Genomic DNA, 25,674 nt, shown 5'->3' on the forward strand with positions numbered 1-25,674 from the left:
GCGAGGGATTGGATGTAGTAGGCACAGGAAGAGGTAGAGGTAGGCCGAAAAAAACACTGAGGAGAAGTGATTAGATAGGATATGAGTAGTATTTTCACACACATTAATAGTAAAATCAGGATGGGGTATGAAAGTAAAGGATAACCGCTTATAAATAATTTTTCTTTTTGGGATCCAAGTGTTCTTTTCTCTTCTTTTTTAAAAAAAAATAAATTGACCATATGGTCTTTTTGAGTAATTATATATATTCCTTATTAATTTCTGCATAACTTAATTTTAAAACCATATAACCTCAAAAAAATATTCCAAGCTCCCATGCATGCAAACCAATTCTTTATTGAACGGTAATCCGATTATAGGATCTAATTAATTCACGCGTTTTTTCTTCCTCTTTCTTCCACATGTCCAAATAATTTTAAAAATTAAAATAAAATCAGTGAAATTAAAAAAAAGTATAAATAGTTAATTGTAGTATCAAACTCAAAACCGAGAACTCTTCTCCATTCTCTTCCCCCACCATTTTCTTCTTCATTTTTGATTCTTACTTCCATTGAATCTCCTCTTTTTTTCCTTTCCCCTTTCCCCCGTCGTCACGTTAGGGGGGGAAAGAGAAAACGAAAACGAAGAAGAAATAAGAAAAAGCAAAAAAGATAACACTAATTAATCAAAAAAAACACTCGATCTCGAAAAAAAAAACTGTATCTATATCTATATCTATATCTATATACATCAAAAAAAAAAAAATTACATCATTTGTGCATTGTTATGGCTATAGAACATGATACATTATTCCTCGATTCATTGAATTCAACTGCTACATCTTCATCAGCTTCACTTGATCTGGATCATCCATTCGAATCAACGCCTTCTTCTTCATCTCCGTTATCTCCTTCTTATACAAAACTCAACGCCCGTGCAATTGCATTTATTCCACGAAGTTCGTCTTCTCCATCATTATCATCAGCTATGTTGGCTAAATCATCTTCCTCGCCTTCATTGGCGACAATGTCACATCCTCAATCCTCCCGGGCCGATTTAAATAATCGGCCCGGGAGTAGGATTGGGCCTGGATCAGGGCCCGTTAATGGACAGACGGTGGTGCATCTTATTGCAACACCGTCTGCTACATTTCATCAGATCACTACGCATGTTCCTGTACAAAATTATATTTATGCGTCTCAATTGCCTGTGCAATATCCTTATGGTGGTGGCATTGGAAGGGGATTTGTTGATCATGGCGGTTTGCCGGCGGTGGTGGTTATTGGTGCCGATTCTGAACGGTTAAGTGATGAAGCTTGTCAAAAAATTATTAATCAGGTATGATTAATTTGTTTGTGTACTTAATTCACATTTGGATATAAAATGTGATCACATAATACATAAATACGCCCTCCAGCTTTAGGTGTGCACAAGTAGACACTCAAATTTGTAAAACAAGTAAACACATGCGTCCGGCATGGCGTGGCGTGCGATGTGTAATATGTTATGTAGGACGTGTATGTCTGTTTGTTCAATTTTATACAAGTCTAAAGGCCTACTTGTGCTCACTGAAAGCTGGAGAACGTAGATGTTAGCTGAAACAAAGTTAAAAGACACATTTATGTATTACGCCAATGGTGAAATTTGGAAAATAAGTTGAAAATGGTATTGGAAATTGGATTAAGAATAATCCATTTAAAGTAATGTTCCAAATAGAAAAACTTCAATTTTTTCTTTGTTACATTCTGTGCAGGTGGAATTTTATTTTAGTGATATAAATTTGGCAACAACTGATCATCTAATAAGGATTATGTTCAAGGATCCAGAAGGATATGGTAAGATTTCTAGAGTAATATACTAATCTTGTCTTCATTGATATTTCAAAGTTCAAATTTTTATCTGAAAGAATCTTTTGGTTTCTTTTCGATTTTTATTCGATGTTGTAGTACCAATGTCTGTGGTTGCATCATTCAAGAAGATTAAAGCTCTTACGAGTAATCATGCCTACGTTGCGAAAATTCTGCAGTGCTCAACAAAGCTTGTGAGTTTTTCCTCATTTCCGGCCCTCACATCTATCATCCCCATCAGGAACGAAAGGGGGTTCATCTGAACCTCCTTTGCCGGAAATTGTATTGTATATACAAGGTCAAATTTTTTGTTATGTATATATAGTAGATGTTGAACTGTGCCACTCACTCTGTGTGAAATATTTTTTCTACCTGTAATACACCTGTTTCCACATTCAAAATCTTGATATCTTGCATTTACTTTAGTTCTTTTACATACTTATGTAATTGATTTCTCTGTTTCTAGGTAGTTAGTGAAGATGGAAGAAAGGTTAGACGCCAATTTCCGCTGTCTGAAAAGGACTTGGAAGAGCTGCAAGTAAGTTCATTTTTCTATGGCTAGTGTTTCACTTTCTGTCTTGAGCAGTGCAGTTATGATGTATCGATCTGTTAGAACAAGGACAGTTGATCACGAGTTTGTGAAGCAACTATACTTTTTTGTCAATATTCTCATTCAGTGGCGGAGCCAGAAATTTGACCAAGATGATTCAAAAGATTCGAACATGCAACCTAAAGCAATTTTGAACTACTACACTTAGGTCAAGGGGATTCAAAAGTTTATATATATATGAAAAAAAGTTACCTTTTCCCTAGTTGCATAGTTAATTCAATTGAACCCCCTTTCTTGTCCATGGCTCTGCCAGGATCACCACTGCTCTCATTGTATTTCCATTGTCTGGTTGTCATTTCTAACACTTTGCTTCTGTCTCTTTTAGTCTCGCATAGTGGTTGCTGAGAATTTACCCGATGATCACTGCCACCAGAACCTCATGAAGATTTTCTCAGCTGTTGGAAGGTATAAACAAGATAGTTTATGGAAATTTGCTTTTAGAAACAAATCAACAGTTTTCGTAAGACTGATCATTTCTTAATTGATTCTGTCAGTGTAAGAATGATCCGTACATGCCAACCACAGTTAAATGGCGGGGCTTCTGCAGCGTCTAGAACTGGAAAATCAGATAGCACATTGTATAGTAACAAGGTGCACATCAAACATATATGAAATGATGAATCTCAAGTTGAAGTTGTAAAAAATCTGTTGAGTAGAGCTTGATAATGCATACTTCTAACTGGAAAATAAGAAACCAAAATAGGAAAATTGCTAAGTGCTACTCCCTCCATTTCAATTTATTTGTCTTACTTTCCTTTTTAGTCCGTTTTAGACTGAATGACTCGTTCTTTTTTTGACAACTCCTTAATTTCAACTTTCCACATGGCATGTTTAAGATCACAAGATCAAAGGACATGTTAGTATATTCTACATATCTTTAGTTTTAGATCGCAAGATTGAGAATTTTTCTTACTTTCTAAAATTCCGTGCCAAGTCAAAACCAGACAAACTAATTGAAACGGTGGGAGTACTATTTTTTGGAATCACAGTGGTAGAGTGGAGTAGCTTTTCATTGTCTGTCTTAATCTTTCGAGTATCATTTTTCATTTCTAGAATGTGAACTGAAATACCTAAATGCAGTTGCATGCATTTGTGGAATATGAAAGTATTGAATTGGCTGAGAAGGCGGTAAGTAAATCAAATCTTGTTCAATATGATACCCCGGATCATCTCTCTGTTGCACCCTTTAACCTTTCGCAATCTTATTTTGTAGGTTATGGAGCTAAATGATGAGGATAACTGGCGAAATGGTCTGAAAGTCCGTATACTGAACAGGTGCACGGTATGTGTTGGACACATACTATCCTGATAGTTAATCTAAAGCTGCATCTTTTTTTATGACTAAAATTTTTTTCTGGGGCCAAATCTTAGGACCAACCGCAGCCTTTGGAACTCGGGAATTAGAGCTTCTGGTTCCATTTTAAGTCTTGAATTCTTGTTTATTGAGCATTTATAGATTTTGGTTGAACTCACAGGGAAAATCAGGTCAAATTCGAGGGAAGAAAGTTGGTTACGAGAGTGAGGTCAGCTTCAAGGAAGACGATACTTCATCAGAGGCCAGCGAGAAACATAGTGACGACCTGTGGCACCACCTTGATACTCACCTGAATGACCTTGCAGTAAGTGTTGTTATCTTTCAAAAAATGAATATGTAATGTAGTGTATGATTCTGAGTTTATTTATTGGTGTTTTAAATAACAGGAGGAGCATGGCGTCGATGGGCAGAGGAAAGGACTCAATCGCAGTTGGGTTAAGGGACTTGGTCAGGGACGTGGACGTCCTCAGTTTCATCAAACTAGTCGTGGAGGTCATTTAGGTACTCCCCCGGCAAGTATGAGGCGTGCATACAGTGTGGGAAGTGCACTATCAAGCATCAATCGTTTTAGTCTAGCAGGGCAACCCTCAATGCTTTCTGACCAGTCAGCACCAGTCAAGCAAGCTTCTGTCCCTCGCATGCCAGATGGCACCAGGGGCTTCTCCATGGGTCGAGGTAAACCAGTTGCGATTAAAACAGCATAACGAGTGTATGTGGTTATGTGGTCTCGAGTGGCTACTTGTGTGAGCATTTCCAAATGGAGAAGTGGAAATGTGCTCTTTTTTTGCAGTATTGATGGCAGGGTCTTAGAGACGCTGTCAATCCAGTTGGAGTTGATATAGTTGAATCGGCGGATTGAGTCTCAACTTGTTTTCCTGTTTATGTTTGTTAAAGCAAAGATCTTTCAGGAAATCTGTGCTTTTTTTTATGTTTCTTCACTAGGTTTCCGTCGTGTTTATGAAGCAAAACCTGAGGGATTAAAGTAAAGTCACACAAATGTAGCAAAGAATCTTCCCCTCTAGCTTCATCTTAGTTTTTGTGTATACTAACAGAAATTGAATATATTATCAATAGTTCTATCCTATGTAAATGTATGGAGGTTCTCACAGGAAATTTATTTGCATGATCACATGACTCTTATTGCCAAGTTGAAGGTCCCACAGTTATTAGATAGTAATACCTTATATAGTATCCACAATCCAGTAAGTTATTTTCACTTCATTGTCCTCTTGATCCATCAATTGATTATATCAAAGTATGAAGGGTTTAGTTGAAGACTCAGATCAGTCCAAGTCTAAGGCCAATAGCTGCCGTGGACTGCTAGGGAGCTCAAAAACTTGGACAAAACTGTTAAGAGTCCCACAACTGGTGATTTGCTTATATGTACTTGGGCAATCCTCCCCTCATGAACTAGATTTTGGGGTTGAGTTAGGCCCAAATGTCATATTTTTACATGGTATCAGAGCCAGGTTTATCCCTGTTTGAGCTCTCGATCCACATTCCAGTTGGGCCTGGATGTAAAGGGGGTGTTAGACTGGGTTAGGGTCTCATATTGGTTGGGGAATGGACATGTGGTCGACCTCCTTATATGGACTTGGGCAATCCTTCTCTCGTGAGGTACCTTTTGGAGTTGAGTTAGGCTCAAATGTCATATCTTTACACCAAGATTAAATCTATCAGAACACGACTTGTCTAGCTGTAACTTATTTTTGCAAGTTCATATTCTGACATGAGCTATGTTGCTTAAGATACAGAAGTCTACTGCTTGCATGCATTTATTCTTGTTCCTGAGAGTAGTACTCAGTCTATAGTTTAAGATTCCGTTCCTTGTAGCCTAATAGAGATGCCAGTCGCAACAAACAATTAATCATCATGGTGACTGATATGTAACCCGAATTCATAGCTTATATACTGCAACCTTCCCATCAACCACCTCTTTAGGGGGCAGTTAAGTTTCTGAATGAGATTTCTGAATATTGAGTGCAGAAAGACAATAACATTGTTCAAATAAGTGTTCTTATAGTAGCATATGAATACTTCTAAGAATTGACGAGCGTGCCATCACCAATTCGATAACTTTAGGAGCATCAACAGTTACTGCCACTTTAACTGCGGGTTTTCCAGACCATTCAGTGACTTCAACAACCCTTGTAAATTCAATAGCAGATGAAATATGTAAGTTATAGGGAAATATAGCAAACACTTATAAGGCACTATGAACCAAATACCTTTTCTGTTTATTATAAAAGATTGTGAGACCCTTTGTGATGCCAACAGTCTGAACGTGAACGACACCTTCTGAATAGGTGATGAGTGAGGGATTAACAGCAGCAAGTAAGGCAGTTGGATCATGAAGGAAGACACCTACATAGAGCCCGTAAAGAAAGTGAGCAGACACCAAATAAGAAATATGGAAACAGACAGACAGACCTCTCGTGTTGTATGCAGTATGGTGATAATCGAAATAGACATCCAAAAGCTTGCTGAGATACTTGGCAAATTTTCCATTGGACTTTGCCAATTCGCCACGATGAGAATCTACCAAGAGTAGATAGATGTAAATAAGATAGATGCTATTTAGAGAAGTTAACTAAAACAGGACCCTAGGAGCTAAGACCGCAAAATAACAAGATAAACAAAGCAAATGAAGTAACAGGTAGTAGTAAAAAATGGAGAATAAGATACTTAAGTATAGATAGGATTACTACCTTTCTACCTTAATCCTCGACCTCCGTACCATTCTATCTAGGATCATGTCCTCAGTAAGTTGACGACTAGTCATGTCTTGTCTAATTACATCCTCCCATTCTTCTTTGGCCTATACCTCTACCTCTGCTAAAACTTGCTATAGCCAAACTCTCGCACCTCCTCTTCACTACTCTCTTCGTATTTGTTTCTATTAATCATATTCTATTCAAAAGAACAACAGAGACAGTGACTTGAAATGAAACTCAAGCAACAAAGAAAAGATTACCAGTAAGGACAACTTGATGTGTAATATTTAATCCAACAGCAAGAACATCAGCACCACTTGTAAATACAATATCAGCAGCAGTTGGATCTTTGAAGATCTTGCGCAGACGAAGAATAAAAAAGGGTATGAGTAAAAAAGAAGAATCAAAAACTAAGTCTGAGAAGTTGAAGCACATATAAGAATGTAGCTATTAGTAACTTACATTTGCCTCAGCTGCTGGACTCACATTTCCATTTACAGCAAAAGCACCACCAAGAACAACAATTTGACCGACTTTTTTGAAAAATTCAGGATCCAACTGAATAGCCTGTTCATATACAAAATATGGTGAACATTATTTTTAGAGATAATGGTCAAAAATACACTCACTTGAAGTATTACTTTTTAGCGATTTTCCTACCTAAACTATCACCAACTATTTATCAAAGCACACCTCGAAACTGATTAGACCAGGTGTTTGAATACAATCGCCAAAAGGCACATGGTAACTTAATTTGCTCATAAAGTTTCGTCCACATGGAAACTAACTCATTAACTTCGAGGCGTGTTTTGATAAACAGTTGGTGATAGATCAAGTAGGAAACACAAACACCTGATAGTTGATCAGGTAGGAAAATCGCACCTCTCGTGTGTTATTGACCAATAAGATCTCTTGTGTTTATAAGTTGGGAAGTATGATTCTTACAAGTGCCATATTAGTCAGGGGGCCTAAGGCCACAACAGTGACCTTTCCAGGGTAAAGACTAGCTTGCTGAATGAGAAATTCAGCTGCAGTCTGTTCAATAGGCTTTCCTTTGGGTGGAGAAATGTTTTGGTTCCCGAGTCCATCCGTGCCATGAACATATCCGCTACTTTGAAGTTTTACGCCTTCCTTTACATGAATATAAACAGAGTCCGCGGAATGTGAGGGGAAAAAGTTCTATGCTAGCTCTGAATGTGCTTAATGAACAAAGGTACACAATCAGAAATACTGTAAACGTTAGAAGTGTTCATTTCATTCTGTAAATCTTATACTCCCTCCGTTTCAATTCGTTTGTCTGGTAATATGGAAAGTTCATACATCATTTGACAGCTAAATAAGTCTAGATGAGCAATAAGACAGAGAACTGAACAAGGATTTAAGCAGGACATACGGTGACTGTAACGTGTGGGCCTTCAGCCACTGGTATATCTGTCCTCCCAGCTATCTCCAACTGAATCATCAAAACCCGAAATCAAACATTCATGCTTATGGCAAAAGAACTAAACGTACATTCCATGTTATATGTTACCCTTTCCTGTTTAGTCTGTTCTAAAAAGAACGACTTGTTTCTATATTTGAAAACTGAACATCCCATATTATCATGAGTGGTATTTCTAGTCATTTAGTATGTGCGAAAAGTCATTTTTTCTTAAACTCCGTGTCCAGTACGGGTTTATAGAATGAAATAAAGGTAGGAACTTTACCAGATGTAAAGCATTTCTGGTGGACAGAGTTGTATGAACATTACCAAATATTGTTGTGAGTCCAATTACTTCAATTTCAGGAGATTGAAGTGCCACGAAAATGGCGATTGCATCATCTAAACATGATAATAATTCATATAACATCTCAATTAACTCAACAGTTGAATTGGTAATGACAAAAAAAATGAAATCTTGAAATGCTCAATTCAGCTCAAACTCTACTTACTATGAAGAAACAAAAACAGGAAGATACGACAGCAGTGTAATCCCACTAGTGAAATCTGATGAGGATAGAGTGTACGCAGATCTTACTACTACCTCATAGAGTAGTACACAACATACGAAAGGAAGAACAGTAATGACAACGAAACAATGTGACAACCAAATCACAAAAAACACAGGTAATAATCAAAATCGAAGAACAAGAAACTATTTCTCATTAGTAAGATTAATCTGAGATTGTTGTTTATATTTCTAATATAAATAGTGGTAATAAAGCAAAATTACCAATTCCAGGGTCAGTATCAATGATGATTTTCTTGATTTCTTCTACCATTTTCTTGATTATGCAAATGAATCAAAAAAAGGATTGATTATAGAAATATTTAATAGTCTTTCAAATTGTGTATGCACTATACACTATACAATTATTGTTAGTAAGTTGACTCTATAATGATGGTATTAGAAATTTAAGGCAGTTGGAAACATTTGGAATATTAGGATTGAAAATTGGCAAAGATTTTTTTTTTTGAAACAAAGGAAAAAAAATTATCTTTGATTTGAAAATCTATGTTTTTTTTTGTTGTTGAAAATAATCTATAACATTTATTTTTTACCAAAAAAGTTACTCCCTCAATCATATTTTAGTATTTTACGCGAAGGGATTCAGAGTATGAGGATCAAAGCATCTATGAATTTGGATCGGTTTTTTAAGTGTTTTTGAATAAAATTTAAAAACTTGTAAAAGTACTATAAGCAAAGCAATCATCAAATACCGTTCCATTTTTAACTAAAAGTTTGAGTTCGAAGTGGAAATGAAATCACATTTGATAGGTAATGTTTTATTCTGAAAACGGACTTCACATCTCTTAGTGCAAATTCAATATTTATTCAGGTCCCAAAGAAAATATCGAACACCATATGAAAACTCTAAAAAAACAAAAGAGCAAAATAGAACAGACACATATTTGGAAAAGTGTAAAATTTGTTAATGTACTATTCGAAATCGAATAACTTAATTGTTTGTCTAACCTTTTGACTAATATTATCTCACTTTTTTTTTCAAAGAATTTGAATACATGGAATCCATTCATGGTGAAACTTTGTTTAAGATAAGGACTAATATAAGAGGATTTACAAACAAAAAATTTGTAATTAACAAATGTCAAAATTGAGCAATTTTAAATAGTATATGGACTAATTTGGACATTTTCATATACAGAACATATATCAAATAGTATCATTTATAAATTATACGTATGATTTGACGTTTCAACAAACTTATCTAAGTGTATCTCTTAAAAATATATTGTAATAAAGAGTCATCAATATTAAAAAAAAAAAAATTAAAAAAAAGGTATATCAAAGTTCAACGTCTATTCTACTATTTCCTCTATGAAATATTTTGATATTCGGAAAGTCAATTTAACTAATCATTGGATTAGATCAACTTATAACATATCGTTCAAAGTTTACATAATTTGAATCTCGAAAACGAGAAGTGCAACATAAACTGAGACATAAGAAGTAGCTATATCTTCACGAAATGCTCCAAGTACTTGTTAAGTATCTTTAGAAGACCTAATATATTTTTTTATATATAAAGTACTAATTAATTAGTACATTATTAACTTGATAGTAACAGTTATTATCACTCTTTTTTTATGGCAAAAGTGGATTAGGTAATCTAGAAAGTGAAATACAAAAAAAAAAAAAATCAAACAAGAACTCTCACTATTTGACTCTTAGCAAGAAAATACAATATATTTCATTCATCTAGTACTTTGAATGGATTTGTCTAATTGATGTTCTAATAACTCAATTTTAAATCATAATCATTGTGTAGAAGAGATAGACGATTCAGAATCACTATGTGGGTTTTTTTTATCGAGGGTTTGAATTCTTCTTTTTTTCTATACTTTAATTTCACCAACTCTAAAAAATCACAAAAATTGTGTATTTATAGACATGCACCAAATGCGAATATTTAAAACTAAATCGGTCATGTTTAGTGTTAATTAAGCTATGAAAACTACATACAATGTTGAGATATAGCAAAGAAAGATCACAATTAGGAAATTTCTTAATTAAACTAAACAAGGTTTTAGGTTGTTGGTACACACGTAATCTTTCACAAGGCAAATTGGATGAGGATACACATAAGCTAAACTAAGTCAATAAAAGAAAAATAATCGTGTTAATTATCATTTAATAATAAGAAAATAAATAATTAATCAAGAAGAAAAATTCCATCANAAAAATAAAATGAATCAATCAATGTGTAATTTTGGATGTTAAGAAATTGACCCAAATAAAACAATGAAGAGGGTGGGTGAAGAGTGAAAATAATTTTTTTTAAAGATGTGGGAAAGTAAAAATAAAGAAAAAATATTTTTTTTCAATTATCTGACATGTCATCGATGTGGCACCAAGGTGTCACTTAGGTGGCGCGCGTACACTTCACCCATGAGTATGAAACGGGTATTGTATATGTAAGTTTCTATTAAATTCACTTGCAATAAGATTAGGGGTAAATAATTATCCGTAAAGTTAAAGTGCTAAAGTAAGTTATGCTGCCAAGCTCAGAGGGAATTTTATGTATTTTCCCAAAATAAATTGTAATAAAGAGTCTTTAATATATATAAAAAAAAAAAAAAGTATGTCGAAATTCAACTATCCTACAATTTTTTATATTCGAAAAGTCAATTTAACTTATCTTTAAAGTTAATTAGATAAGATCAACTTATAAAATATCGTTTAAAGTTTACAGAATCTCATTAGACATAAGACGTAAGTAGAGATATCTTCACGAAATGCTCCAAGTACTTGTAAAGTATCTTTAGATGACTTAATTTTTTTTTTATATACAGTACTAATTAATTAGTACATTATTAACTTAATAGTAGCTGTTATTATCACTCTTTTTTATGGCAAAAGTGGATTAGGTAATCTAGAAAGTGAAATAAAAGAAATAAATCAACGAACTCCCACTATTTGACTCTTAGCAACAAAATACAATATTTTTCATTCATCTAGTACTTTGAATGAATTTGTCTAATTGATGTTCTAATAACTCAATTTTTAAATCATAATCATTGTATAGAAGAGATAGACGATTCAAAATGTAAACTCAGAATCACTATATGGATTTTTGTTTATCGAGAGTTTGAATTCTTTTTTTTTCCGTACTTTAATTTCACCAACTCTAAAAAATACGAAATTGTGTATTTATAGACATACACCAAATGCGAATATTTGAAACTAAATAGGTCATGTTTAGTGTTAATTAAGCTATGAAAACTACATACAATGTTGAGATATAGCAAAGAAAGATCACAATTAGGAAATTTCTTAATTAAACTAAACAAGGTTTTAGGTTGTTGGTACACACGTAATCTTTCACAAGGCAAATTGGATGAGGATACACATAAGCTAAACTAAGTCAATAAAAGAAAAATAATCGTGTTAATTATCATTTAATAATAAGAAAATAAATAATTAATCAAGAAGAAAAATTCCATCAAATAATAATAATAATAATAATCAAATTTCTAAAATTAAAGTAGTTAAACTTTCCTTTTCATTCTCCCATTTTAAAAAGTTGACATTATTGATTTGTTTTTACTTGTTTTAACAAGTTAAGTTACTTATCGTGTTTTGTAGATATATCACAAAGCTACGTCGATTATAAATAATTATTTATAACTAAATTCTAATGATATAGTATATAATTTTTTTACACTATCGATGCATATTAGTTAAAGATTATTCTAACGTTTATCCTTTTAATATCTTCTAGAAAACTTGCATCACTAATCTTTTATGTCATGATAAATCCCACATCCAAATCAATGTGCTTTTTATTTTAATGAATAAATATTGAAGAACAAGTCAATCTTCAATTGAGTGTCATTTTCATATACACATTTTTCTCTAGAATAAATTATAAACAAATACAAGAATAGGATATGATTGGGGGGCAAGATATATGATCAAGTCAATGTAGAAATAATGAAAGAATAAAGAGATATATATACTTCACTATAACAAAAATAAGTTTTAGCGGCAATAAATAAGCATACTAATAAGAGTGCTAAAGTCTTTATCGACATTAGTTAAGTACCATTAGATTCAATATCACTAAAAACTTTAGGGACATATACAAAGAGTGTTAATTTCCGCTAAAAGTATATATTTAGCAGCAATTGAAAATTTATTGCCACTAAAGATCATTTTTATTGTAGTGCTTCCATATATATTATTGGAGATATATTATCTTATTTTCAAGATTATATATTTTATGATTTTTTGTAAAGATATTATTTGACTGACTTAATGGTACAAAATTTTTGTTCGATTAATATTATATACAGTTAAATCTGTATATATACCAGTGTTGTTGTGTGAATATCTTTTGATTGTTATAAAAAAAAAATTATAGAAAACATACCAGTATAACATAATATAAAAAATAAATGCCAAAAAGAATTTGGCATTTTAGTAAAATGTTATTACACTCTACTAATTAAAAACACAACAAAAATTGACCTCCAAAAAATGATACTCCTAGAAAAAACCGACCTTGGATGTTGATTTTTTAATATATGTTTTTTTAACAAAATCGACTTTTAGAGATCAACTTTTTTAATGCCAAAAATGTAAATCGCCCTCCAGAGGTCAGTTTAGGTTTATAAAATTTTGCAAAAAATTCACCCCCAAAGGTTTTTCTTACAAAATAAAAAAGAAATCTTTTTTTTAAAAAAAAAAGACTTTTTAAGGTTGGTTTTTACAAAATAAAAACTCTACCCACTAGAAATCCCTTTTTTTATTGACCTTTGACTTGAAATTAATATCAATTTTATTTATGATTTTTTTTTTAAATAATGATTGTTCTAGAAAAATTTGACGGTATAACTTAAACTCCGGATATTTTTAGTATAAGAAGAAAAATAAAACTTGAAAACTCTCACCAAACCCCTAATATATAACAAAAACTAGCTAAGCCAAAAGTCTTCAAATAACTCATTTTTCTTCTTCCTCTTCTCCTTCTCTTTCAACTTCAAAAAAAATAAAGTGTCATGGAAGGACTTATTCCATTAGTATACAAAACCATTAAGAGAACAAAAACTCGTCGAAAATATGAATGTCTCTCTTTAGGTGTTGCTAATACTTACGATATCGAAAATTTCTATCCAAAAAATACTAGTAAAGATTACGAAATGTCATCAATTGATGATCAGAAGATGGTGGTTGACAGTGATGATGGTAATCAGACAGAGAAAAAACGTCATCATAGACGAACACAATCCCTCCACGTGGAATATACCGGTGGAGTTGTACCGGAGGATAATATTCCGGTGAAGGATAAACAACTTTTGAAATTTAGAAGTCATCGTAGAATGTTTTCATGTGTTACTGGTGGATGAAGAAATAATTAAAGGAGTATGTATGGTTTTCAAATTGTTTTTATATATCTACATTTGATATTAGAAAATTACTGGCTCGATTAATTCAGATTTACTAGAGAGCAAGTAGGATTTCCTTGAATCCGTGATTGCTTGATAGTATTAGGGTGGAGGGGATTTTTCCATCCTATCAAAGGCGGAGCTATGAATTCGGTAGAACCTGTAATTTTGGTTAAAATTATTTGTCATTTTAATATATGTATAAATAATCAAGAACTTAATAAATTATATTGCATTGAGGATTTGTACACTCAAGATTTTGAATTCGTCTATGTGTTAATAATATATCACCACATTCTTGATTAATTCAGATTTACTAGAGAGGAAGTGGGATTCCCTTGAATCCGTGATCGCTTGATAGCATTGGGGTGGAGGGGATTTTTCCATCCTATCAAAGGCGAAGCTATGAATTCGATAGAATCAGTAATTTTGGTCAAAATTATGTGTAACTTATATATGTATAAATGATCAATAACTTAATGAGTTATATTATAAGAATTCAAATTTATACACTCAAAATTTTGAATTCATCTATGTATCGGTATCACCACATTTTTGGGAGTGATTCTCATTTGTTTTAAATTGTATTATGTTAATTCCATCATTCGATATATTTGTAAAAAAAAAAATTACTGCATATTTATGGTGAAAATTCTGATGTATATATATCAAATAATAACCCAAAAAAGTGAGTCAAATTGGACTTACTAGCAACTCCCTCTCTGAATTTCAATTTATGTGGTTTTTTTTTTCAAAAATGTTTAAAAAAGAATAATGTTTTATATATTAAGTAACTTTTTAATTCTAGCATTTCAGATACTGTTTTTAATAGCACAAGATTCAAGAACATTTTTGATAATTTAGATGTACTTTTAGTACTGTTTAAGACATTTTTTGCTTTTTCTAAATTTATATCTAATCAAACTAAGACGCGTAAAATAAAACGGGTTAAGAAATTACTTGTTTATTCATGAACCAACTGGATGAGTAAAGTCTCATTGGCTGTTGTTTTCCAATAAGCTAAAATGGGGTAGGTAGATCACATTTAATTAGACTAATGTGTGTTAGTGGCAGTCTATTTTTTGTAGGTCCTTAATGAAATTTGGATAATTTATCTAAGTACAAGGAATCTAAATGTGTTACTTTTTATGTTTATCTAACTTCATGAAATTAGAAATATATAGTAATTAGTATTTTTTGTGTCCCATCATGATTCATACTAGGCATGATATTTATTGTTACATAATTGCTAAGTTTCGATGGACGTTTCGTCGGAATTTGATATGTTGATGAGAGGATTTTTGACGAAAAGTCCAGCAAAAATGTTATCGATGAGCAAATATCTACATGATACTACGTATTATATAATCTTAATTTGGAAGTGATTTTAAAGAAGATATTTGACTAGGTAAACAAGTCAACTTTCTAGATACAATTGTATATTTAATAATGGTCCCAGTGCACTGGTGGATTGATGAGTATTTCTTTATTAGAGATTCAGGTTCAAGTCTCCTCAAATATATAATCGTGTTAATTAGAAAGTGTTTTACGTCCATGTGAAATTTTTCAGTGCAAATTTATTTTTTGTTGAATTTCAATACAAATATTAAATATCTAATGAAAAATTAAAAAAATAATTAATTATGGCTCCAAAACAGATGAAAATCATAAAGGGTTCATTGAAGTGGAAATTTTCTCCTGAAAATTCTCTAGAAAGCAATTGATATATAAGCTCTCCATTTATTTTTACTCGTCCATAATTAACTTTGCGAGAAAAGTCAAATATATATATATATATATATATATATATATATATATATATATATATATCAAATACCATTTATACATATGTATGATTTGACGTGCCAACCAATCTCTCTAGTTGTATATCTTGGATAAATATATATCGTATAATACAAAATATTTGACAAAACAAATTAAACTATGTCAAGCATACAAATATTAATTAATTAACACTTAAAGGTCTCTTAGTATATTTTAATTAATTCCCCCTTTGCTAACAAAATTCTAGTAAGTATTATCTATATTAAATGCACCAAATACTTGTTGATTACGTAAACTAGAAAAACGAAGTACATATATTCTATCTTTCTTTAGATATAACATAAATTATTTTCTTTCTAGTTCAGTATCTATATTGAAGTCCGATTGAATTCAAATTTATATTGAAAAGTCCACATTGATATCTCCCTAATAACGATGACTTCATACCCAGAAACCTCCTACAAAAACTTGTTAGGTTGACGTAGTTGCATTTTATATACATACATATATAATCGCTGAAAATTGACTTCATGACTAGTTGGTTATAACAAAAAACGTGACAATTTCATGAATCGCTGAATTTTTTTCGTGTGGAAACAAATTCAAATTATAAAAACGTAATAAATTTTTAAAAATGTAAGTTATCAAATATATTCACATTTTAATTTGTTCCATATGTTAAATGTACATAATCGAATCAAACTGTTTTTATATCATTACTTTAACATTAAATCCATACATTCCTACTTAGTGGTCTCAAAAAAATATTTATTCGAAAATGATGATGAACTTTATCCAAATTAACTTTCTTTTTCTTCTAAAAAGAAGTTGATAATGTTCCATTAAATATACTTAAATTAGTATCCAAGTAGTCAAAATTACCTTTTCTTCTGTAATTAAATTGAACTTTATCCTGTCATATATTCAAAAAATTGCATCACTAATCTTTTATGTGGCGAAAAATCTCAAGTGATAAAATTCTTTTTAATTAATTAGAGGGGAAAGGGTCAATTTTTCTCTCACGTAAATAAATAAAAAAAATAGCTAACGATTTTATGGGATGGAAAAAAATTGAAAAAAATAATAATTTGCCCTATGCAATATCATTGACAAAATTGACTCTTTTTTCCTTAACTAAATATGATAGAAATTAATGTTGCACAAAGATAAACTCCAATTCAATGTTCTTTTATTTTTGAATAATTTTACTGTTAAATGTTGAACAAGTCAATTTTTTTATCCAAATAGTGTCATTATTCCTGTTCACATTTTTTTTTTCTCTTGAATAAATACAAGAATAGAATATCATTAAGAACAACTGGCAAGATGCACAAATAAATTTGTTTATGGTAAACGTAAAGTCACTTATATTTTTATCAAAAAAAATTAAGGCAAAGATATTTTAATATATTTCATATATTTTAAATCTATTTTTTTAAATTTTGTGTTAAAACAAAGCCAAACAAAATAAATTGAAACAAATTGTCAAGTAGTCAAATTGAAACGATGAAAGTAGCATGTGTTTATATAGAATTTTTGGCACTCAATCACAAATTATGTACTATTACCTCATTAAATTATTTAAAATATAAATAATTTGATATAAATTTCATGTGCAAATAAATATTTAACTACCGGCGGCTAACACGAATTTCTATGCAGGAATTATGACGTCATCTAACTTTTTTTAATGAAGAAAATATGACGTCTGCCAACTCATTTCAATGTATGAGATTAAATTATTTTAAAATTTTATGAATACTTAGTTAAACTAAAAGTTACTCCTATAATTTAATCATTATAGAAATGCTATGATAATATCTAAAAAATTATATTTTTTTAAAGATGTTCTTCCTTTCTTAAATTTCGTATCGAATTAAACTATGACAAATAAAATTTAGACAAAAGGAGTTGTTAATAAGTCATTTGAGTGCAAGTCTTTCACACATGACACATGTACGCAAGTTCAGTTTTTCTTATTACCTCTTCCATATCATATTAGTAATCCACTTTTTTCATTACACGTAGCTTAAGTAATCATACATATGGATAATTTTACTAATTTATTCTTAATTTTTTTTTAGAAACTTTATAAATTTATTTACACTTTCAAAAAGAAAAATTGATTATAAGGATAAAATATGACAAATTGGTAATCTTATCTTCATTTTATTTATTAGCAAGTAATTTGCAAAAAGTATTTACTAAGGTATATAACTAATATGAGACAGAGGGAATAATAGATTTTTTTAAAGGAAAAAATAGCTACCCAAAAAGATTCCTTTGAGATTAGCTTAAATACTAAAATGAGGGCAAGTTGCTCTGAACAGCCCAAAGATTTAATTAAGTGAGTTCTTACTAATTTTTTTGTGCTCAAAGTAAAAAATATAATTCTAAGAGTATTAATGTATTTATATATAATTTAGATAAATATTATGAAAGATGGTACGGTTATGGTGAAGATGGAAACTACGAAGGTTGGGTGAAGAACTAAAGATGAGGTATGTTGGACAGTTGGAGGGTGCAAGGGAAGACACAATAAATATGGAATGTCAGTTGTCGAATTTATTGTTTTTCTTACTTCCACTAGGAAAATCATTTTCTTCATTTTTAAAGAACTTGTTTTCTCAAAAAAAAAAAAACATTTTCAATAATTTTGATCAACTAAACATAAAAAAAATCAAAAAATACTTTCCTCCGTACCAAACGCACCCAAAATTCCGACAAACATATTATGTATATAACTGATTATCTATACCACCAAAGTATTTTTTTTTATTAATTTCCCACTTGCCACTTGATATTTGATACCCACATTAAAATTTAACTATTTCAAATTCGCACCATATAAGATTCCATTCAGAAAATCACTCCCTACCAAAGGCTTGAAGCAAAGTCTATTTGAGTCCTTGTTTAGATGGATCATATAATAATTAATTACGTAAATTAAAATTTTGTCCCTAGCTAAATACATCTTGTCTTGTTGTTATACTAGCACATGCACTACATTAAATATTATTTAGACAAAAATGTTCTGTATTTAGGCTGCTAATTTTCTTCATTGGCAATAAATTATTATTATTTTGTAATATTATAATTAGAAGACTATATACATATATAAGATAAGACTTGGTAAGTACACGTTTTTAATTCTATAGTTTGTACTTTCGATTAGCCAAAGGTTATCTTACACTACGTGAAAATAAATAGGATCCCAATTAATATTAGGTATTTTAAATATCGAACTTTCAAAGTTCAGTTTAAAATGATAAATCAAATTTAAATATAGTAAATATCGAAATCGCAATTGTGTATATTGCAACTTTCATATATAGCAAACACAAAATTCATATTTGTATGCTATAGCAAAGTGTGCATAATTGCGCTCCATAACAAACATAACTATGTATATTTCGCTATACATATACAAAAGAAAGCAGTTGTATAATCTGCTTTGGTATACATATACAAAAAGATCAATTGTATAAAGTGAGAGAGGCGAGTGAGTGAGCGAGATCTAGGAGAGTGACGAGCGAGATCTGGGAGAGGGGAGAGAGGGGAACGAAAATATATGTATATATACAATTTTCACGCATTTTATACATTTGCGTTTTTGTATAAAGTGAGAGAGCGAGATCTAGGAAAGAGGGGAGAGAGGGGAACAAAAATATGTGTATATATACAATTTTCTCTCACTTTATACAAACACAAACGCATTTTATACAATTTGCGTTTTTTGTATAAAGTGAGAGAGGCGAGTGAGACAGCGAGATCTGGGAGAGTGGCGAGCGAGATCTGGGAGAGGGGAGAAAGGGGAACGAAAATATATGTATATATACAATTTTCTCTCGCTTTATACAAACACAAACACACTTTATACACTTGCGTTTGTATAAAAAACGAGAGAGGAGAGGGAGAGAACGAGAGTGGCGAGCGAGATTCACCAAGAGAGAGGTGAAATAGCAACAGTTTGCTATGAGGTACAATTAAATCAAACTATATTTATAGCATTTAATTTAAATTAATAGTTTGCTATTATATACAATTTTATTTAAAATGTTAATTTTTAGAGACCTAAAACATACACTAAATAATAAAACCTTTGGTGTTTGGATCACAAAAAAAAAAAAAAACATTCATTAAATAATATATTTTAGTAGTATATGATTTGTATTGAATCACGATCTAAACACACATGCATGTACGTTTTATTTTTTCTCTATAAATAGCACTTTACTATTCCAAAGTTTTCAACCAAAAAAAAAACAAATCATTCTTCATAATTATGGCTTCTCTTTTTCTATCCAAATTTTCTTTCTTTCCTTTACTAATAATAATAACTTTATTTTTTCACTCTTCTCATTGTGATGTCCTAACAAAATGTCGCATCACATCACTTTTCCAGTTCGGTGATTCTCTCGCCGATGCTGGAAACGTGATCCGCATACCTGGTGCCGTCATATCGGCCCAGGCATGGGGTCTACCTTATGGTGAAACCTTTTTTCATAAACCTACTGGACGTTTTTCTGATGGTCGTATTATTGCTGATTACATTGCCTCTGCTCTCAATCTCCCATTCCTCAATCCTTACATGGACAAATCAGGTGTTTCCTTTAGTCAAGGTGCTAATTTCGCCGTTGCTGGTGCAACGGCGATGAATAACTCCTTTTTGGCGGAGAGGGGCATTGGATTTGTCCCGTTCAACGTTCCTCTCCCCAGTCAATTAGAGTGGTTTAAATCTCACCTCCAGTCAACATATGGGTCCAAGTGTGCTAGAACTCTACGAAACTCTCTTGTAGTATTGGGAGAGTTTGGTGGAGTTGATTATTGGAATGCTTTAGCGGGAAATAAACCTGAACCTGAGGTACGTACATATGTACCTTTAATTATTGATGGCATTATGAGTGCCATCAAAGAGGTGATCCAATTAGGATCAACTCGCATTTTGGTTCCAGGAGTTCTCCCTTTTGGGTGTCTATCAGCATACCTAACAAGATTTCCTGACACGAATCCAAATGCTTACGATCAATTTGGTTGTTTGAAATTTTATAATAGTTTCGCTACGTACCACAATACTGAGCTAAAGAAGGCTCTAGAAAATCTACAATGTGAGTTCCCACGTGTTAAAATTGTCTATGGGGATTACTATGGTGGGTTCAGACTTATTTTTCGATATGCATCTTGGTTGGGATTTAATCCAAACACATTGGTATCGGCATGTTGTGGAAGTGGAGGACGATACAATGCCGGGGGATGTGGGGGAGCTAGTACCAATGTATGTCCTAACCCGTCCCAATACGTCAATTGGGACGGGCTTCATCTGACAGATGAAGCTTATCATCGTATTTCTAACGTTGTTATCAACAATATGCTTCCGAAATTTGGGTGTTACGGACTTGGAAATTCGAGTGTAATGTCTAGTTATTGAGTTTTGAAGGCTTTTCTTTAATTTGGGTGTTTTTCATGATTTTCTTTGTATTTGGGTTTTGTTGATTTTGATGAAATGTGTTACGTTGTAGTTGAAATGAATATGAATAAAAGAATTATTATTGTTGTGTTGCAATTCGAGTTAATTTTTACGTATGAGATAATAATTAAACTTTATTCATAATGACAATAAAGTTATAAAATGAATCTAATAACTTTTATCGCAACATCATAACTAGATTTTACTTATTGTAACAATATAATACATAAACGTACCCCTTAATTTAGTTTCATTTGGTATTTGTGCGCTCCAACTTTGAAAGTAGACACTTAAACTTGTATAAAATTTCTACAAGTAGACACACGCGTCCTACATAACAATTATCGTCCTACATGACATCCAACATGTTTATTTCACATAGAACTTATGTGTTTACTTATTCAATTTTATAGAAGTTTAAATACACCTGTATTTATAGTAGGGGTGTACATAACCGGGTTGGTTCAGGTTTTTTAATTATCAAACCAAATCATTTGTGTAAAAATTTTAAATTTATAAACCAAACCAAACTAATAAAACTCGAGTTTTTTCGGGGTTTTCAACCTCGGGTTGGTTCGGGTTTTTCAAATACCAAATCAAACCATTGTGTCAAATTTTTAAATTTTTAAATCAAACCAAACTAATAAACCTCAATTTTTTTCAGGTTTTTGGATTTTTCCGATAAAGTATGCATACAAATATATAATTAACTTGTGCTCCAAATATTTCTTTAGTCCAACCAAAATACAACTATCTAAGGTGTTTCTTCAGAAAATAACACAAAATATGAGATGAGTGATGACACTAAAATATTCAATAAAAATAATAATAAAATCATCATATAAAATAAATATTGCAAAGTCATAATGAAAATGATCATAATTTAAAAGTACTAAATCATGCTAAAATAAGTCTAATAATTATGGTTACATGATTAAACATCAAAGAAAAATTAAAATTAGATTATGTATTTTAAATGTCTAAACCAATGTAAAACTAAAAAACAAATATTCAACATTATTGTCTTTCTTAGTGTTGAATTAATTTATTTTGTTAGCATAGTATTGATTTGATTTCGAATTGAGCTTTATTAGAGTTACTAATATCTATGGACTATAATCATTATTGAACCATTCAAAATTCTAAGTCTCAAAATAAAAGATAAAAATTATGAAAACGTATAAGTAATATTTAGAAATTACATCAAAGTAAATACTTTTATGTATAAAATAAATTTTAAAAATTATATATGTAATGTCGGGTTGGTTTGATTTCGGTTTGACTTTTTTTAGTTAAAACCAAATCAACCCAAGTATAGTCGGGTTTTTTTTTTCAACACCAAACCAAGTCAAACCAAACCGTTAGTCGGGTTTTTTTTTTATATTTGCGATATGATTCGATTTTCGGTTCAGTTTTGTACACCCCTAATTTATAGTTTCTAGATTTTCTTTTTTTGTTTTAGGATGTAGGTGGGTATTTTATTTGGGTTTTTGTGACTATGATGAGATGTGTCATGTGTGCTGTCTTCTCCATCTTAGGTGGGTATAAACAAAAATAAAAAAAATAATTGTTGCAGATAATACTTAAACTCTCATTTATTCAGGTTAATAATTAAACCTTATCCACTAAAAATGATTTTTTATCATATTAAAATTACCTACCATAACATCAAAATTACAAATATTAGTTGGAAACCCCTTTGATATGATCAAATATGAGTTGTATATCTACAAAATAGACCAATATCAATTATTTTCTTGATAACTCAAATTCCTCATAAAGCATTTGAGCTAAGATTGTTCATGGCATGAGAAATTTGGAGGAAATGAGAAATTAAGTAAATATATAGGGGCCTAAAATGAAAATGCAAAGACTCTAGTAGCAAAATCACTACCTTTTACTAAGATACAAGAAAAAATTAACACAAGCTTGAGTTATGCAATGTTGGTGGGAGGAAACAAATATTCAATGACCAGTGAAATTAGTTAAGGTGCATACAAGCCAACACAAACACATCAACAGTAATATTGGGATTAACATGAAGTGATGAAGATGTTTGTTGATGTTCATCTAATCAGGCATATTAATGGTTGCAAAAACTATGCCAAATGATATGATGAATAGATGACCATCAACAAACAAATTCATAACTACACAATTTTAGCATATATATATATATATATATATATATATATATATATACATGTAATTGCTCCATCTAAGCCGAGGGTTTTTCAGAAACAACACCTCTACCTCCACAAGGTAGTAATAAGGTCTGTGTATATTCTACCCTCCGCAGATCTCATTTGTGGGATTTCAATGGATATGTTATTGTGGTATATACCTATATTTACACAAGAGCTTGAATAATATTGTAAGAAGAAACTAAGAAGATAGCAAATTGACAATGTTTTGTTGTAAGTTGTATGACTATTAATATATGCTCAGAATATCCATATTCTATGAGAAGTATATGCCTTGGGAATATACCTTACTTGTCCTCTATAAATTTGGGGTTTCTATTATTGGTGGGTGGGTATTTAGAGTATTGTTTTCATACATATTTTCAATGATGAAAGGGAGATATTTAAACTTGTAATACCGAAACGGTGTGGCCTAGCTATTAATGAAGTGAGTGAATTATGAGTGATCGTGATTCAAATCTCAGCAGAAACAAAAAAAAAGGCACAAGTTCTTCACATGTGTTAACATTGATTGACAAAGTTACTTGATACATGTAGTAAGAGGTGATAGGTATCCAATGAAATATCGAGGTATGTGCAAGTTGACGACCTGAAACATATCACTAGTTATAAAAGACTGAAATTGTAATCCAACCAAACAAAATTACCATATGCTTCTTATTAGGGGTGTTTCAGAAACAAGCATTCTACCTTCACGAGATAGGGGTAAAGTCTAAGTATACTCTACCCTCTCCAGACCCCATCTATGGGATTACATTGGGTACGTTGTTGTTGCTTCTTAGTTGGACACTTAGGAGTAAATAGTTTTTCTTCCTTTCAAACCTTTCACCCAATTAAAATACCAACCAATCAATTATACCACAATATTACAATATACAAGTATCTAACTTGACTAGAGTATAAGTGTAATAATAACAACTAGAATTTCATCTAACCAACAACTCCTCCAATGGGAGCTTCACATGGTCGGTCTCAAGTTCGAATGCAGTAGGTTGATAGTCAACATAAAGATAGAACCATGACGACACATCTCACCTTATAATACAGTACAATGAAATGGCATATACAAGGATCGAGCAACATTATTAAGCTTAACAGCACGAACATGTTCGATCATCATAGGAATCGTTGAGCATGTCATCGTGAGAAGACAATATCCCCAAAATGAGTGTCTTAGAGATGGATGTGTAGTCAGTCATATAAGAATAGACAAGATTGTACCTTTAGAGGGTTGCATGACTAAAATATCTACTTTTAGTTTTTTAACGAGTGATATATCATTTCTAAATTGCAAAGTTGAAAGAATATATCTGGTCTTTTTCCTTTAATTAAAACTTTCATATAATCTACATCAAAATCTATTAATTAAGAAGAAGGATAATTTAAAACTTAAATTTTGTGTTTAAAGTATTTATGGTCTAATAGATAGATATTTTTGAGCTTCTTAATTCTCTAATAATAGTTAATTCCCTTGTGTTTCAAAATATTGCATTTATCTAGGTACTTTTTGTTTGAGTTATGAGTCAAAAATAGTTAGCTAGAATATTTCGTTTTTTGAGTTTCATATTTAAATGCTGAATTATTAGGTGCGTGAGTTTTTTTATATAAATTATTATCAAATATTTATCGAAACACACTTCAAAATATATACCATTGTTATATATGTATGATTTGACGTGCCAACCAATTTCTCTAGGTGTATATCTAAAAAAATATATATTTTATAATACAAAATATTTGACAGAACTAATTAAACTATGTCAAGCGTACAAATATTAATTAACTAGTAAACTTATCCGCGCTTCGCGCGGAGAAATAAACTATATCACCCGTCATTTTCTTGAAATAATTTTTACTTTATTTAAAAATTAATTTTGACTATAAAAAAATCAAATTACACCTCCATGTTTATAATTTCATGTCACACCCCAAAACCAGATGTGATGGCACGTGCCCAAACCCCACCAGACACGTCAGCCTAACACCCAAAAACTCGACGATACAGAATTTATAAAACAAGAATAAGATAGAAAGATAAGCGGAAGTCTTTAAATAACTCAACATAACCCCAGAATTGGTTGTCACATGTACAAACCTCTAATATAGAATCTGAATAAAATATACAAGTCTCATAGTAAAGTTCTAGAATAGAACAGAACAGTAAATATAGATAACTTGAGGGCACTTCTGGAATGAACCGCTACCTCTCAAGTAAGTCTGGAAGCTCTAATCTGAAGATAAGTAATAAGCCAGATCTGATAGAGCTGTCAACCTACACAACTGTGTAGAAGCAAGGGTGAGTACCAAAAGCAACAGGTACTCGCAAGTAACACTAAACTAAGCTAAACTAGCAGCTACAAACA

At 31.4% G+C, this 25,674-nt stretch overlaps 4 protein-coding genes across 7 annotated transcripts; 3 read left to right on the forward strand and 1 right to left on the reverse strand.

Moving 5' to 3' along the window:
• The first annotated feature begins 520 nt into the window (after nt 1-520).
• On the forward strand, nt 521-4,889 carry LOC125863238 (la-related protein 6B-like). 2 transcript variants are annotated; one of them, XM_049543415.1, is made up of 10 exons: nt 521-1,317; nt 1,733-1,814; nt 1,926-2,020; nt 2,293-2,364; nt 2,762-2,841; nt 2,931-3,027; nt 3,517-3,564; nt 3,650-3,718; nt 3,912-4,055; nt 4,138-4,889. In XM_049543415.1, the coding sequence occupies exons 1-10, from the start codon at nt 766-768 to the stop codon at nt 4,453-4,455; spliced, it is 1,557 nt and encodes a 518-aa protein (XP_049399372.1). In that variant the 5' UTR covers nt 521-765; the 3' UTR covers nt 4,456-4,889. The 2 variants fall into 2 exon arrangements, with proteins under 2 accessions (XP_049399372.1, XP_049399373.1); XM_049543416.1 differs by having other exon boundaries at nt 4,141-4,889.
• Nucleotides 4,890-5,638: 749 nt separating this feature from the next.
• On the reverse strand, nt 5,639-8,848 carry LOC125862371 (probable uridine nucleosidase 2). 3 transcript variants are annotated; one of them, XM_049542418.1, is made up of 9 exons: nt 8,679-8,842; nt 8,172-8,287; nt 7,859-7,918; nt 7,411-7,596; nt 6,928-7,032; nt 6,726-6,822; nt 6,182-6,289; nt 5,980-6,115; nt 5,639-5,898 (listed from the first exon to the last, which is right to left on the reverse strand). In XM_049542418.1, exons 1-9 carry the CDS (start codon nt 8,725-8,727, stop codon nt 5,769-5,771), a joined length of 987 nt encoding a protein of 328 aa, XP_049398375.1. In that variant the 5' UTR covers nt 8,728-8,842; the 3' UTR covers nt 5,639-5,768. The 3 variants fall into 3 exon arrangements, with proteins under 3 accessions (XP_049398375.1, XP_049398377.1, XP_049398376.1); XM_049542420.1 differs by lacking the exon at nt 7,411-7,596 and having other exon boundaries at nt 8,679-8,848; XM_049542419.1 differs by lacking the exon at nt 6,182-6,289.
• A 4,536-nt stretch (nt 8,849-13,384) lies between these two features.
• LOC125862651 (uncharacterized) lies at nt 13,385-13,937 on the forward strand. Its single transcript, XM_049542771.1, has one exon. The coding sequence runs from the start codon at nt 13,469-13,471 to the stop codon at nt 13,814-13,816; it is 348 nt and encodes a 115-aa protein (XP_049398728.1). The 5' UTR covers nt 13,385-13,468; the 3' UTR covers nt 13,817-13,937.
• A 5,985-nt stretch (nt 13,938-19,922) lies between these two features.
• Nucleotides 19,923-21,068, forward strand: LOC125862714 (acetylajmalan esterase-like). Its single transcript, XM_049542841.1, has one exon. It carries the CDS (start codon nt 19,926-19,928, stop codon nt 21,066-21,068), a length of 1,143 nt encoding a protein of 380 aa, XP_049398798.1. The 5' UTR covers nt 19,923-19,925.
• The last annotated feature ends 4,606 nt before the right edge of the window (nt 21,069-25,674 follow it).

The sequence above is a fragment of the Solanum stenotomum genome, chromosome 4 (genome assembly GCF_019186545.1).
Source record: "Solanum stenotomum isolate F172 chromosome 4, ASM1918654v1, whole genome shotgun sequence".
NCBI lineage: Eukaryota > Viridiplantae > Streptophyta > Magnoliopsida > Solanales > Solanaceae > Solanum > Solanum stenotomum.